General features: G+C 38.2%; 2 protein-coding genes across 2 annotated transcripts in view; both read left to right on the plus strand.

The window, feature by feature from the left end:
• The first annotated feature begins 310 nt into the window (after positions 1-310).
• Positions 311-4,600, plus strand: shbg (sex hormone-binding globulin). Its single transcript, XM_052112897.1, has 7 exons — positions 311-579; positions 1,222-1,313; positions 1,646-1,835; positions 2,140-2,301; positions 2,414-2,573; positions 3,414-3,713; positions 4,218-4,600. Exons 1-7 carry the CDS (start codon positions 496-498, stop codon positions 4,373-4,375), a joined length of 1,146 nt encoding a protein of 381 aa, XP_051968857.1. The 5' UTR covers positions 311-495; the 3' UTR covers positions 4,376-4,600.
• A 945-nt stretch (positions 4,601-5,545) lies between these two features.
• The window catches only part of LOC127633501 (neuralized-like protein 4), a 42,187-nt gene continuing 30,583 nt past the window's right edge, over positions 5,546-17,149 (plus strand). Inside the window, exon 1 of the mRNA XM_052112657.1 lies at positions 5,546-5,715. Within this exon, the coding sequence (XP_051968617.1) occupies positions 5,551-5,715 (165 nt within the window). The 5' untranslated portion in view covers positions 5,546-5,550. The remainder of the gene's footprint in view (positions 5,716-17,149) is intronic.

The following is a 17,149-nucleotide window of genomic DNA, read 5'->3' on the forward strand; positions in this document are numbered from 1 at the left end:
TGAAAACTAGCTTCACTTTTACAGTAATTTTGCAATTACTTATTACAAAAGTGTCCTAAGGTGATTTTTAGTGGAAGTCTGAAATCAGTTCACCTCAAATACACAAAGGTTGTGCCTTCATTTAGAACAGTATATCTATTTTATAATTTAAAATGTTTATGAAATATTTTGCTTAAAAGTGTGCTCCATACAGTATTGCGATTGTAAACTAGTAAAATGAATCACCACTCTATCAGCCTACAAAAGACCTCCCACGCTCAAACAAACAAGTCCAGGATCAATATTTTCCAGTTCTGTGATGTCGACATCCTTGGTCTGTGGTCTTTTGGGGAGACCAGAGACTAGACTGGAGTTCACTTTACACAGAGAGAGAGAGGGATAGTCTGACAGTAGTCAGCTAAACCAAAGTCATATAGCTTATGTTTTCCTGCTGTCTCTGTCTATCTATCGGATTCCATCCCCTCTTTCCTCTACTCATGTTCTAATCTATAGAGGATGAATTATCTAAAGGAAGTGGTTGTAATGCTGCTGTTAGGCCCATACCTGATCCTGCTGGGCAAGGAAGTGTCAGGTGGTCAGGTAAGTTTCTTATCTTTAAAAGACAATCTTCAGGCTGGAAGAAGAAATTAATTCTTCTCACAAAAGGCAATTGGATTGATTGTTACTAATTGTTATAACAATCTATCTGTCTGTCTGTCTGTCAGTCTATCTATCTATCTATCTTGCAGGCAAGGCTTTGTCAATGTATACTAAAGATAAACTTTCCTTATACTACATTTGTCCTTTTTGGGAAATATTCATGTCTGACTGAACCGGTATTGGCAAGTTAAATTTAGTCATGGAACAATAATTGGGTCTATGCACCTGCTAATGGCATAGGTCCAAATTCTACATTGCAAAACCTATTACAGATTACAAAACAGAAGGATTTTACCAGGTAAATATTATAAGATGACTGGCTGGTCTGGAGGCAATTTTAGCTGACAAAGTAGTAGCATGGTTGCCGTATTCACCTCTGAAATTGCTGAACCCTTGTCCACACTTGGTTAGGGCAGAATATTTACACTGGTGGCTATTCTGTGATATGTAGATGATTCTGTTTTCCTATCCTTTTCTGAGAGCATGAGAGATACGTCTAAAAATGTAATCTGAGCATATTCATCTTATGCACAATATTTAGTCAAAACCATTCTTTGATTTTTTTTTGGATTACTGTGACAGATAACTGGCAAGGGAGTCATCAATCTTGCTCACAGACAGTCCTCATGGACTCCCCTTATGCAGACAAGTGCAAATCTCAGTGAGATCACAAGGTAAGTTGATTCTAAATCGGAGGATTTCACTTCACTTTCTAAATACTGTAATGTCTTGGTGCTCAACTGCAGTAGATGCTTAGTTGTGTACCTTATTTAAACATAAAATCACCTATTGTGTCATGTCATTTGCTTTACAAAAAAGTACTGTGGTGGTACAATATTACAATGATGGTATCAAATGGTAATGCCATGATACTTTGACATATACTGTACCATGGTATTTACCTGGTAACCCAAGGTATGTCCAAGAACACCATGGTAGTACCATGGTACTTTTATGGTAAGTAATATAGATCACTTCACCAAGATTTCTTACATCACCTTCACAGCATCAGATCTTTCTTTGAGTTCCGGACCCTTGATCCAGAAGGGGCCATTTTCTACGGGGACACCAAGGATGGAAAGGACTGGTTTGTGCTTTCACTGCGTGATGGCATACCTGAAATGCAGATTGGGAAAGCAGACATTTTAGTCAGTGTAAAGGGAGGTCGCAAACTCAATGATGGTGCCTGGCACTTGGTAAATGGTTTTTATATATAAATATATTTCTGCATATTCTAAATTTTTCTGAAATCTGATAGCAATTAAGGTAACAACTGCCTTTCTGTTGTATAAATTACTGCACAACTCAAAATATAGGCTAATTTATTTACCAGTGCTTAGCTTTTAGCCTTTTTCAAGGCTTTTCAATACCTTGAAAGGTGTGCATTAACTTAATTATCATTAGGAAAGTTATTATGCCATATTATTAATTTGTTTAGTGCAAAAAAAAAGAAAGAAAAGACAATCAATCTTTTAAGTTTTCTTTGTTGTTTTTGGACAGATGGAATTGCGCAGTGAGGGCAAATTTGTAGTGTTAAAGGCAAACAACAATGTGGAGCTTGTAGTCGGTCTTCATTCTAAGCTGGCAGAGGAGGAACTGACAGGAAAGATACGTCTTGGCCTTGGCGGCATGTTAGTGGACAAACAGAAGCTCTTCCATCCAGTAAGATTGCTACGGCTCTTTTCCAATAATATTCCTATAACAAATGAACACTTATGATCACATTAGTGCTGAAAAGTGCCCTTTAATACTTCTCTTTATTTATTTTGTTCAGTTTCAGCCAGGAATGGATGCTTGTATAAGGGGAGGACAATGGCTAAATCTCAGCACCCTCTGGGATACAGAACCTACATGGGAACCCCGGCCCTGCTTCTCCGAGATCAAGAGAGGCAGCTACTTTCCAGGAACTGGGATAGCTATATTTAATACATCTGGTGAGTTAAAAGTGATGTAGCACTTTGCACAAATATGCCCTAAAACTTAGAATTTTGCATCTATTACAACAAATTATGTGTGCAAGGAAGTGCTTAATTTTCATAAATGTAGATCATCAACCTCAGGAGGGCAAACGGAATATTATATGAGTTTTATTTTCTATTCATTTTATAGGAGGTTAGCCATTTTTGTAACCCTTTTAGCAAAAATGTCTAAATACAGGTTTAAATCCTCATTTGTGTTATTTAGTAATTTTCTAGCAAAAAAATACTATTTATTGATTATTGTTTTTTTTTTCTTCATTAAAACAACACCAGAATAAAGGGTACCCGGTATAAGCTAGCTAGTTTGGAACCGAATGTTTATAAATAGTTACTGATGAATTTCCATACATTTTGTGACTTTTATTGAAAAATATTGGTTTGATAATTTTTTTCTGCAATAACTTTGGTAATTAGGGTTGAACATATCCTGTTCAGAGTAGAGCCATATTAGATTTCTGTCAGGAATGAAAATGAGGCTGTGAGAGATAGGCTGTACAGTTGTCTAAATTGGCGTTGATTGTTCAGCTGATAAAACATTGAAAATTCATCTTTACGAAGAAAAAAAAAATCCCTCAGTAGACCAGAAACTACAGAAATCACAAGTTTTCAAAATTAGATCTAGGACCTTTACACAGCTTTATAAACTGCATGTCATTAAAGATATTGCAAGTCTATCCCTCACAGCCTCATTTTCATTCCTGTCAAAAATCAAATATGGTGCTACTCTGAATAAAGGTTTTGAGCTTGGCAAATGTAGTCAACACAGCATTCCATTGCATGCATATCTCACAACAGATCTTCCTGGACTTAAGACAGAGGAGGCTGGAATTACAATTGAGATCTTTGGCTCTTGGACTGGGACAACGCTGAGTTTCCAAAGCATAGGATTCCAGTATATTTCGGGACCAGAGGTCCAGTTGGGACTAAAAGAGGCATCAGAAACCGCTTCCCTTTCCCATGAACCTGCTACCTTTACCGTCAACATACTGAAACATACACTTGTGGTAAACGGCAAAGCAGAGCTTGAAACGGAAAGTCTGGACTTTTTCTCCATGTGGAAAAAGGGGATGCTACTGACTTTTGGAGGAGTGCCAGGTAAATTTGCGAGGTGGAAATGAGCAAGAATTTCCATGCGCAAGTACTCCTCCATCCACCAATGCCCTTTATGTTCTGTGAAATGTTGAATTCTTATAAAACATTATGTTTCATCCATGAATTCAACTGTGTTATATCACAGGGAGTATCTTTATAAGAATAGTTCACCCCGAAATGAAAGTTCTATCACCATTTACTCACCCTTATGTTGTTCCAAACCTGTTTGACTTCTTCGGTAGAACACAAAAGGAGACATTAGATAGTTTGACAGCCTCAATCACCATTCATTGTATCTTTTGTCCATACAATGTAAGTGAATGGTAACTGAGGCTGACATTCTGCCTAACATATCTTTTTGTGTTCCACAAATCATTTAGAATAACAAGAGGGCAAGTAAATGATGACAGAATTCACATTTTGGGTGAACTATCCCTTCTATTTTACATTGAACTCAATGCTGAAAAAAAAAATACAATTACTAGTTTCACACTTTTGTTTTTTCAGATGAGAGGGAGGACGCAAAAAGTATACATCACCTGCGTGGATGTTTGGAGAAAATCCTTGTCCAGGGCCAGGTCATTGATCTTGATCAGGCATTGTACAAACATTCAGCAGTGTCATCTCACAGCTGCCCTGCAGAAGCAGTGAATGAACTAATTTAAAAGAGATTCATGCCAGTCATCAAAGCAAGCTAAATACTAAGATTTGCTTTGTGGTCCATTCATCTGTAATATGTAGGCCTATTTAAACTATTGCTCAATGTTCAGTTGGCCCATGACCTCCAAAAATGTTCTGATGGGCTGTCGTGATGCAGTTTCTTTTTTTTTTTTTTTTTTTTTACATATCACATCTTGAGCAATAAAAACATGTCATATGAAACTTCTTGTCTTTCTAAAAGTAAATTAACAACTGCTAGAAATATTCATTTAAACAATGTTTACAAAGACATCTTAAAGGGAACTTTTTTCATTTAACATATTTCAGTGTTCACATAATGCATCAAAGTCAATAAATATTTCAAAAAGAATATAGAGTACAATAAAGATGCGCAGCTCAAGTTCATTAAACATTAAGTAGAATATAAAACGTTTTAGTCTGCTAATGCCACTCATGTAATCGGATAGCTAAGTTTGTAATACTAAGAGGAGTGAATGTTGCCATTCAATAATAAAACATGTCATACATTCTGCAGATAGGCTAGATAAGCAGGCTCTCCTGTAATCCACTGCCATCTAGAGGACTTTTAGTTTTTTTTTAAATGTGGCACCATTAAATATATATATATATATATATATATATATATATATATATATATATATATATATATATATATATATATTACTTTTATGATTATATTAAGAGTAAATTAATACGTTTACTGTTTAATTTATGCTCTCAATAGAAATGTCAATTAAGGCATTGACCAGTTGCCACCATCAGATATTGACGGTGTTGTTAAAGTCATCGTAGCGTCGATTTCGTTAGTTGTTAAAATAAGTATCAGTGATTGTATTTGTGACTTTGTTAAATATGTCGTTGAGCATTTCAATTTCAGCATTTATTTAGATATTACCTACCACCTTCTGCATGCTTATCCTGTATTTATCAGTTCTTACTCTTCTGCTCTAATCTCATTTTATTTATAAATACGTGATAATTTAGATGGATATGATCTAAAAGTGAACTATTATTCCAGTTGTGTGAACAATATACTGAATTATGAATATTGTTTATAGCAATGAGTTCAGTTATAGAGCCAATCACGAATTTCCCACAAGCGACTCTCAACTGTCGCAAAACGACGTTCAGTGTCGTGCACCGTGCCGCCCGTGCGAAGATGGCGGCTGAGCTGCATCCGCGCAGCGGAAAACTGATCGCTTTGTCGAACTCCAACCGAACCGCTCAACGAAATCAGCCTGTACAGGAATTTAATCACGGCCTGGTCCTTAGTCGGGAGCCGCTGAGAGACCGCGATGTCTTCACTGTCCGCATCGACAAGAAGGTAAACAAGCATGTCCCACCAGTCCCTGTAGAGAGAGAGAGAGAGAGAGAGGAGAGAGAGAGAGAGAGAGAGAGAGAGAGAGAGAGATATGGAGAGATATGGGTAGCAGTGTGTGTCAGATCGGCTGCAGTGTTTCATCATTTGGTTGTGCGGGGTCAGTCAGATCTTATTCATTGGTCGTGTGTAGTGTGTAGATGTATTAATGTCTCAGGGTGTGTGTATGTGTGACCGTGCCCGCGCGCGCGGTCTGCTGCTGCTGCTGCTGCTGCTGCTGCTGCTGCTGCTGCTGCTGCTGCTGCTGCTGCTGCTGCTGCTGCTGCTGCTGCTGCTGCTGGTGGTGGTTTGCAATGAGACCTGTCATGGTTTGTCAGTGTTGTTGATGTTTGTGGGCTGTGTGCTTCCTGGATATTTCTGGACTGTCATTGGGATTTAAAGAGGTAAATATTATTTTTGCTGGATACTGTGAAAGCTGCTCCATCAAGAGCCCATGTAAACATGTACACACGTGTGACTCACGAAACCCTAAATCAATAAATCAATACAAAGCCTTTTTTAAGGCCATTACATTTTTTTTAATTGTGATATTATTTTCAGAACTCATAAGCACATTTAACCCCAAATGTCATTATACGTCTGGAAATGTTACATTTTCTATTCCCATTGATTTCAAGGTTCTTATTACTGTAACACAGTCATTTGGTTACAGTGTGACTTTAAAAGATTCTGTTTTTCAATGTATTTTTTACTTACAATCAGTGAAAATGCAAGGCAAGAGAGGGTTAGGTATATGCACTTTAATTGAAATAATACATATTTTCTTATTATTTCATGAAAATAATGTCACTTCTTGATGGCCTTAAAAAAAAGTTTCATAGACTAAATGCAAATTATAATTTGTTGATTTCTTGACTGACTTTTTTTTTTTATAACTTAAAAGACTAAGAAAATTTTTAACTAGAGATGCACCGATTTCGATTTCCGATTTTATGCAAGTGTGACCTGCCGATACCGATTTTTTTCCTATTTTCTTTCTAAGAACTATTATTGACCGCATATACAAACAAAATCTACCTTTCTTCAATGCTAAATTTTATTTACAATTTCCTCCAAATTGCACTACGTTACAGGATCTTCTCTCACTTAAACAACTCTCAAAATAAAGTGCTCTGTGACCGGAAAGAGGTAGAAATAACAATTAACTGCAAATGAGTTGCTTTATATAATCATTTTCCACTATTTTTATAAATGGACATTTTTCTATTTTTTTACTCGTCTAACAAAACAATTCCAAAGATCTGAAAAACTGAAGTGTCCAATACACTCAACTTACGTTAGATGTACAAATATCAGTTGTAAAACTGAGCACTGCTTTGGGAACAGCTTGAGACTCCCGGGAAAAATGGAAGTGTTGACCTGTCAACACTCCCGTTTTTCCCAGGAGTCTCCCGTTTTGTTATTTCTCCCAAAAAAACTCCCGTAATTTGTATGGCCCAAACCACGTTATATGAATAATCACATCAATATATTATTCCAAGGTGGTCCAGTTGCCAGATCTTGAATGAAACGCATCCTACTCACACAATCGACACATCATACACATTACAAATCATTTATGAATACAATCTGGCAACCTACAACCCATTTGCTCTGTTGATATTTGCGCAGGCAGTAGATGCGGGATGTTAAATCAAGCATCACTGGTAGATGGGAGAGGAAGACTCAGCTGGTGCTCCGGTGAAAAAAACTAAATATACATGTAAATTTAACAACAGCTGGATGGAAGAATTGAATTTCATATCCCGAAGCCATATCGACAATGCCCACGCCTTTTGCAATGTGTGTCGCACTGATTTTAATATCGGACACGGTGGGAAAAATTATGTTAAATCACAACAGCACAATTTGTATGTATTTAGCCTGCCTCTGCCATCCAGCACCCCCCTTCCCCTCTCCCGGATTTGTGTACCCAAATGTTGACAGATAACAGGCTGCGTGTGTGACGTGACACGAGATTAAACAACTCGGGCAACTCAACATCGGAAAATAACCACCTACTCTGTATCGAGGAAATGTATCAGATTTCTGAACCCTCTGTCCTCAACTATGGAGAACAGCTGGTCATCCAGGGCCATGAATTCCATCATTTTCCTCGTAATTGCTTTGGGCTTTTCGCTGCTCATACCAAGGAATGATAGGAGAGGCTGCTGACTTGTGGCTGGCTCTGAGCTCTGGCTAGCTTTAGCCGCTTTCACTTTTTAGCTTCTTTTTTAAAATTGGCATTTTCAGCTGGGTGATGGTGTTATAAATGTCTAATAAGGTTTGTTGATCTGAAAGTTATTGTGGTGGTTCCCCCACGGTTTACTTTGGCCTTACAATTATTATACATTTCGAACTTTATGTATTCTTCACTCACAGTGAAGATCTCCCACGCCAATGACATATTTACATGCAGCTGTGACGTTATTGCCTGCGCCGCTGGCAACAAAAGGGACCAGCTTGGAATCGGAAAGACGTGAGGCTGACTGGCCGATCACTGATCCGGGCCGAGCATGCGGAAAATCGGCTAATTCCGGTCCCTGGCCGGTCGATCGGTGCATCTCTATTTTTAACATTCACTAAATTGATTTCAAGAACTAATAACCGATTAATCGGTTATCAGCCTTTTCCACCACCTTAGTTTTTGTTATCGGTAATTCCCATTATCGGTCAACCTCTAATTGGGCAACAAATTTATGCAAATATAGGACTCTAATATCATCTTAAGTGACCACATATGGATTAAAATTGCTGTGGACTATCAACATTTTTAGGGCTGATAGACTACCTGCTGATCCATGTAAATGAGTTTTAACTTTACCACTATAGACCATTTCAAGGACTATTCATCGGTTTAAGGAAGTGACATCTTTTTGTTCCTAGTGGTCATACTCATTCAAAACAACAGTGAGAGATTCTTCATTCATAGTGACTTCAACACAATTAATATTAATACGATTGTCATAAAATGTTATTATTAAAATGTGGACCATGTTGTTCGGTGGCTGGATGCTCTTTGAATGCCTCGATTTAACAGAAATTAAAGTGGTTATATCTCCAAAATAGCAACCACAAATTAGGGTTGTGCCGATGGACGATATCATCGTCCATCGTAATGGCTGACCAACATCACGATGTCGGGCCACCATCGTGATGCCACGCCCCCTTTTGCGAGTCTTGCTAGGGTGACTCACTAATCCTAGTCTCTTCTATAGTTAACCTACAAACTTTGCAGGGATTGCTCTGTAAATTAAATTGAGAATATAACTAATGCATATATGCTATTTTAAATACTGTAGTGTATGCCAGAGACGTGACGTGTTAGTCTGTGAAAATACCGTGTCAGGCAGGCTACACAAATATTGATCTGGACATTAGCTTCTTGTCTTTTTTTTTACATGTCTTACACTGTACATTTAGATTAAAATATGTTATGTTGTAGGCTACAAGAAAATAGCCTTTATTAATTAATTATTAGTAGTTGTAGTGTCTCAGAAAATCTTGCTCATTGTCACATAGCTCTTGTATACACTGAAGCGGCAGTTAGATAAACCCAGACCAGCGAACATCAAATAAATTTTGTCTTGTTAATACTTTTAAAGAAAAATTTCCTTGGCCATAAATCCATAATGTCAAATCAAATGAAAGAAAGAAGGTGAATATGAATAACACACATTTATTAAAACATAGAAAAATAAGAACAAGAAAACGGGAACAACACTTAGACCGAAACTCGGCATTAACATTTCACTTATAATTAGCAGCGCAATTAAATTCAGCACAGGCTACAAAATAAATTATTTTATGGAAATATTGTAAAGTGGTCATATGAACTACACAAATGAACGTTTAAAAAATAATATGCAAAATCGAATAGCTCTGGCGAAAAATGCGTAAAGAAGTCTAATATCTTTCACCATAGACCATGTTTAAATTTCGATGTTTCTGGCCAGAAATACCAACATATTCACTTTATCTGGTTTTAATAAGCTGCGGATTGGAGTAACTACACTACCCGCTGTGCTGAAGACCCGCTCTGATGGAGTACTGGTAGCACATATGCACAGATATTTCCGTGCTAATCTTGCCATGAACGGAAACCTTTTGTCGTTCGTTTTCCACCAAGTCAGCGGGTCCTCTTCCCCATCAGTGGCCATTTCCTGCAGGTACATGGTCATTTCTGCCTCGACCTTTTGCTCATCAGTGAGCGTGGCTGTGGCTGCTCTCTTCGCAAGAAGGCTGCCCAAAGACGACTTTTTTTTCTTAGGCGCAATATATTAAAAAGCCCGGTTGAGTACTAATTAGTTGGGCTAGTAAAATAACGAAATTATAGTTTTTCAGTAAAAAAAAAAATATCTATGTAAAGAGATATATTAAAATAAAAAGTGCTTAGGCCTAAAAGTGCACAACTCTTCTTAAGTGGAAGAAATATTTTTCCCCCTTACGTGCAACCTATTGGAAAGTGCGGATGAGTCAGTTGGGATAGTAAAATAACGAAATTATAGTTTTTAAGTGGAAAATAGTATTTATGTAAAGAGATATATTAAAATAAAAAGTGCACAACTCTTCTTAAGTGAAAGCTAAAAAAAAAAAAGCTTCACGTGTCGTGCAACCTACTGATAAAGCGCCGACGATGAGTTGGGTTAGTAAAATAACGAAATTATAATTTTTCATATAATTTTTGAAAATTATATGAAATTATATAACCCCCAACCCCCCCGCCCCACCCCACCGACGATATCATCGTCCATCGCGATGTTTTACTGTCAACATCGTCAACTGCCAATTTAGGGGACATCGCCCAACCCTACCACAAATGGACACATGAACTGCTGCAGTGATGCGAGATGGCTGGATACGTGCTGTAATAACTGTAGCACACATCTTATCTCTTGTAGGTGAGCGACATTTATGCCAACTCACTGTAGGTTTGATAGGTAGAGATCTAAAATTGACTATAGACCACTCCCATTATAATGAATGAAGCTTCACAGTCATTAATACTATTACATTTAATAATTTAGCAAATGCTTTTATCCAAAGTGACTTACAAATAAACATAAAAAAATAAATCCTTACCTTATCTGCAGGTCACACAGACAGCTTAATTATTTAATTATATAATTTAATTATTTAATTATTATAGCTTCATTGATTATAACAGGAGATATCCAACATTTCCAATCTTTTTGCTGTAAATGAATTTGAAAATGAAAAATGGAAATAATTGTGAGCATGTAAACTACGATACCTAACGTTGGGCTAACCCAACATACCCTACGATACCTAAAACTATGATACTTAATTACCTAATGCGTAGACGCTCAATATAAACAAAATGTCTGCATAAGTCACTTCAGGTAAACGTTTGATGTTCTTTGAGAAAATATGTCAACTCAGAGCCTTATTTAAAGGATCCGGTATTAAATTCTCGAAATGGTCTATAACTTGGGATATCATACCTTCATCCTTCTTAATATATTTCATTTGGAGTCTGAGCAGATTTTTAGTTCATGTTGCTTGCCTGTTGTGTTGGGTATGGATTTATCATTAAGCTCTACTCAGCTGGGATATCATGGATGTACAACAGGAAATCTCATTTGGGTGTAATTCCTTATGTTTATATAGTGCTTTTCTAGGCACTCAAAGCACTTTACATGGAATAGGTAACATGAGGACTCTCCTCAAGTGCAGCATCCACTTGGATTATGCAATGGCAGCCATAGTGTGCCAGTGCGCTCACCACCCACCAGCTATTGATGGAGAGGACAGTAAAGTGATGTAGCCAAATCAGGGATGGGGATTATTAGGAGGTAATAATAATGATAGATAAGGGCCAATGGGGGGGAATTTGGCCAAGACACCAGGGAACACCCCTACTCTTTACAAAGTGCCCTGGGATTTTCAATGACCACAGAGAGTCAGGACCTCTGTTTAACATCTCATCCAAAGGATGGTGCCTTTTTACAGTATAGGCACCTCCTGCTGGCCTCCTAATACCTCCTAATAGCAGCAACCTTAGTTTTGCCTAGGAGGTCTAGGTCCAGGTACTGGCCAGCCTCAACCCTGTTTAGCTTTAGTGGGCTACCAGTAAGAGCTGTAGGGTGATATAGCTGTTTGACATAGTGATATAGGGGCAAAAGTTACAAATATTATATACAGTATATATATACTGTATATATATACAGTATATATATATATATATATATATATATATATATATATATATATATATGGTTCAAAATATTTCAACAAATGCAAATAATTTTAAGACAGCAAGATGCTTTTCTGAGTAACAACTTAAGAGAATGCTTATAAAAAATAACCACTTCCATTTCCTGTTCATTTCAACCACTTTTTTGAATTATTTTATAACATCTCCATTGTGATTGTATCAGTCAATGTGAATTTTTATTCATATAAAATCTATCCGCCCCACTTAAGATGAACAATGTGTTTTATGAGGCCTTTAGCCCCTGCAACAATGTGGGCTTTTTACCCCAAATATTATCTTTTCACAATTTGGCATGCCCTATCCCCAATATGCTCTCATGGTGGTGTAGGACGAATCTCAGTTACTTCCACGTCTGAGACAGTCAATCTGTGCATCTTATCACATGGATTGTTAAGCACGTTACCGCGGAGGCCTAGCGCATGTGGAGGCTCACACCATTCTCCGCCGCATCCACACACAGCTCACCACGTGCCCCACCGAGAGCGAGAACCACATTATAGGGACCAAGAGGAGGTTAACCCAACGTGACTCTACCCACCCTAGCTGCCGGGCCAATTGGTTGGTTAGGAAGCCTGACTGGAGCTACATTTAAAAACGGCGTTTTCGTTTCAAAACACTCTCCATCCACACAAACGTTTTCAAGCGTTTTCCAAAAGTTGCTCGTCCACACTGAAATGTATGAAAATGCTTAAATCGTGTCACTGCGCATGTGGAAAATCCCCGCTGTATGTGCGGTCTGAAAAGCAATTGTACTCATGTTCCGTCGCAGGACTCCAATTCTGAGTAAACTTACCTTCGCCTTTGAAGGAATGCAATGTGAAGGTTGTACAAAGTGACATTTATTTTTTTAACAATGCTATCAAAGTGAGTATCAGTCACAACAGTGCCACTATAACTCAGGCCGCCATCTTGATTGTTTTGGTTGTATAGATCACATGACTAAAAATGCGTCATCGTTTTCCAAAGCATCCATTTTCACAGTCCACACTACTACGCGAAAACGGCGTTTTCAAATTTATCCACTTTGGAGTGCGTTTTCAAAAAGCTCAGTTTTTGCGGACAAAAACGCTGTCTCACTGTGGACGGAAGTCCGAAATGGAGAGAAAAGTATACATTTTCAAACAAAAACATATTAGTGTGGACTAGGTCTGAGATTTGTCCTCTGCCACCCGGATTGAGGCACTACTAGGGTTGCAAAGGGGTGGAACATTTCTGGTAAATTTCTGAAAACTTTCCAGAAACTTTCCATGGGAAGTTAAACTGGGGAATTTTGGAAATATTGGAAAAAACTTTGGGCACTTGGCTATATGCTGCTGCATCTTTGTGGCATTCTTAACATAGGTCTTTGCACAGTATTTGCAAATGTACACAGCCTTCCCTTCTACATTGGCTGAGGTGAAAATTATCCACACATCAGATGGTGCATGTGGCATTGTTCTGTAGATTAAGATTAGAAAAAAAGCTGGAATTTTAGCCCATTGTACGCTACATCATACAGGTCATGCCAGAGCTTTTGTCCCCTCTTGAACAGACACGTCTTATACGCATATTTATCATCCATAATGGTGTATATACGCATATATATATATATACATATGTATATATATATATATATATATATATATATATATACACAGACGTGTAGTGGTAAAAAAAGAGGTGGGTAAACTATAAATTCTGGTGGACCACGACGTGGTCACCCGGTAAGGTGGGCCACTATATATAGTGCATCCGGAAAATATTCACAGCGCTTCACTTTTTCCACATTTTGTTACGTTATAGCCTTATTCCAAAATGGAATAAATTCATTATTTTCCTTCAAATTGTACAGACAATACCCCATAATGACAATGTGAAAGAAGATTGTTTGAAATCTTTGCAAATTTATTACAAATTAAAAAAAGATTTTTATTACAAATCACAGCCTTTGCTCAATACTTTGTTGAAGCACCTTTGGCACCAATTACATTCTTCTTTGCAGGACCTCTCAAACTCCATCAGGTATGGGGAGCATCAGTGCACAGCCATTTTCAGATCTCTCCACATATGTTCAATTGGGTTCAAGTCTGGGCTCTGGCTGGGCCACTCAAGGTCATTCACAGAGTTGTCCCATAGCCACTCCTTTGTTATCTTCTTTGTGTGCTTAGGGTCATTGTCCTGTTGGAAGATGAACCTTCACCCCAGTCTGAGTTTCAAACAAACTTCTTTCAGGTTGTCATTATGGGTATTGTTTGTAGAATTTTGAGGAAAATTATGAATTTTTTCCATTTTGGAATAAGGCTGTAACATAACAAAATGTGGAAAAAGTGAAGCGCTGTGAATACTTTCCGGATGCACTGTATAGATATATAGATATATACAGCTCTGAAGAGACCACTGCAAAATGTTCAGTTTCTCTGGATATACTATTAATAGGTATGTGTTTGAGCAAAATTAAAAATTTTCTTTTATTCTATAAACTACTGACAACATTTCTCCCAAATTCCAAATATTGTCATTTAGAGCATTTATTTGCACAAAATGAAAACTGGTCAAAATAACAAAAATGCAGTGTTTTCAGAACTTGAATAATGCAAAGAAAACAAGTTCATGTTGTTTTTTTAAACAACACAGTACTGGTGGTTTAACTTAGGAAGAGTTCAGAAATAAATATTTGGTGGAATATCAATGCCTTGTGTCCTGCCATCTTCCTCTTCCTCTTCGGTCAAATTCCAGAGGTTTTCAATGGGGTTCAGGTCTGACGATGGGGCTGGCCATGACAGGATCTTGATCTGGTGGTCCTCCCTCCACACCTTGATTGAACTGGCTGTGTGGTATGAAGCATTATCCTGCTAGAAAAAACAATCCTCAGAGTTGGGGTACATTGTCGGAGCAGAAGGAAGCAGCTTTTCTTCCAGGATAACCTTGTACATGGCTTGATTCATGCATCCTTCACAAAATGAATCTGCCCGATTCGAGCCTTGCTGAAACACCCCCAGATCATCACCGATTAGTGAATCAATCCAAACAAATAAACATCAAACAAAGCTGAGCTTAGAGCTGTCGCGATAGTCAATATATCGACTTATCGCACGATATATGGAAATGAGCGCAATCATTTTTGGTGCCGCGATATATTGCAACTGATAATTTGTTTTATTATTAAAAATAATAATTAGATTCATTTTTACATTAAAATGAATGTTACCAACATTTTAGTTGATCGCGCTGCCTCTGTCATCTTGTCTGCACTCTATGTCGGAGGCGGGGCTCAGGCAGCGTGTCCACACACACACACACACACACACACACACACAGAGAGAGAGAGAGCAGACACTGTCAGGTGAAGAGAAGGCGTGAACCAACTGCATTTTAAAGTGTTCTGTTTCGTGACATCTACAGCAAGCCAGTTAGGAAGAACGAGTCCAACATGGAATTGATTTCAAAGCCGCAATCTTCAGCTCCGGTGTGGGAACATTTTGGCTTTAAGCCGAAGGAGAGAGGAGAGCTAATTAACGTGAACGAGCCGGTATGTCGACTGTGTTTTAAAACAGTAGCAACGAAAAGAGGCAACACAACAAACTTAAAATCGCACCTAAAACATAACCATCCCACCCAGTTTTTCAACCTGGGAACAACTGCAGGAGCGTCATCAAGATGGCATCGGTGTAGGTCACATTTTCTTGGCTCTTTCTTGAATTTTGTGCAAAACTTGATTTTTCTTCCCCTTTAAAGACTTTTTTATCCTCAATGCGCTGATTTTTATTTTGTTCACGCTCCCCATACAGCAAAGATACTGTGTTTTGCGAACTCTTAGTTTGTTTTTGTTTTTTTTCCTTCAACGACCATTAACGATAGGCTGCACTACACGTGGATTTAAACTATCCTGTGTGGCGTCATGATGGAGGTGGACGATATCCCGAAATCTGAATGTGTTAAACGTATGCATAATTATTCCAATACTGCCCATGATCTGGATTCATTAGATGTGTGTTTTCCCGAGTCTCCAGCGGCAAGCCCTTTACCGAAAATGCGACGCTCGGCTTCAGATCCTTCAAATGCCGTTTTGCTGGAAGCAATTGAGAGACTGGGTAAGAAGCAGGATTATTTCATGGAGAAAATTCTGGAGATCGAGAAATCGGTTGCATCCAATTCCACCCTCATCTCCGATCTCACAACACGGGTTGACACCGTTGATAAAAAATCAGAGAATACAGCTGTTAAGTCTGGTAAAATGGACTCCCAGCTGTCTTCGCTGACTGCAGAAAACAAACGCTTATGGGATAAAGTGGATGAGCTGGATGCCTACAAGAGGCGTTGGAATCTGAGGATTTCGGGTGTGCTGGAGGAAGATGGGGAGAATGTCAAGATGGTAATAACGGACATTTTTCTTCAAGTGTCACCAGGCTTAGCAGATGTTCTGCAGTCTTCGATTGATGTTGCGCACAGGCTTGGTCCTAAACTGGGCAATGCACGCCCTCGCACGGTAATTGTACAATTTCCTCTCGGTCTCACCGCGATCGTATCTGGGCTGATGCAAGAAGATCAGAAGTGCTCAAACAGAAGAAGATTAGGATCTCAGAGGACCTGACGCAGAGGACGAAGGAAGCACGGAACAAGTTGTGGCCTTTGGTGGAGAAAGCCCGAAAGGAGGGTCGTCGTGCTGGCTTCAGGGGGCCAAATGCTATCGTGGATGGAAGGAGGATTTCTGCGGACGATGTCTGATTTTTTTATTTTTTTTTTAGGACGCTGGAGGTTGAAAGCAAATGCCAGGGATGTTCAATGCCGTTTTTATCTGAAACATTTTTGTTTGGCGAAATGACATTCGCAAAAAAAAAAAAAACTGACAAATATGTTAGAGCGTTAATATGTTAAGGTAAGCAAAGGAGGGGACATAACAGATAGCCTAAACTGTTATTGAGGGGTATGGATACGTTTCAAGTTTTGCACTTTAATTGTATTCCATTTCATATCTTTGTTACGATTGTAGTTGTATAGTACTTTCTATTTTCTTTTTCTTGTTTTGTTATTGTTCACATGCCGGTTAAACTGTCTTGTTTTTCTCTTAATATACGGGGGATTCGTGATTTATCTAAACGCAAGGCTTTATTTTTATTTTGTACGTCACAGAAAAGGGATGTTTATTTTTTCAAGAAACACATTCTTGTTATGAAGATGAAACAT

Source organism: Xyrauchen texanus, chromosome 40 (genome assembly GCF_025860055.1).
Source record: "Xyrauchen texanus isolate HMW12.3.18 chromosome 40, RBS_HiC_50CHRs, whole genome shotgun sequence".
Taxonomy (NCBI): domain Eukaryota; kingdom Metazoa; phylum Chordata; class Actinopteri; order Cypriniformes; family Catostomidae; genus Xyrauchen; species Xyrauchen texanus.

Coding starts and splice junctions, on each gene's coding strand:
- shbg (XM_052112897.1), top strand. CDS start 496: ATGAATTATCTAAAGGAAGTGGTTGTAATGCTGCTGTTAGGCCCATAC. Junction 1,314..1,645: donor AATCTCAGTGAGATCACAAG/GTAAGTTGATTC, acceptor TCACCTTCACAG/CATCAGATCTTTCTTTGAGT. Junction 2,574..3,413: donor AGCTATATTTAATACATCTG/GTGAGTTAAAAG, acceptor ATCTCACAACAG/ATCTTCCTGGACTTAAGACA.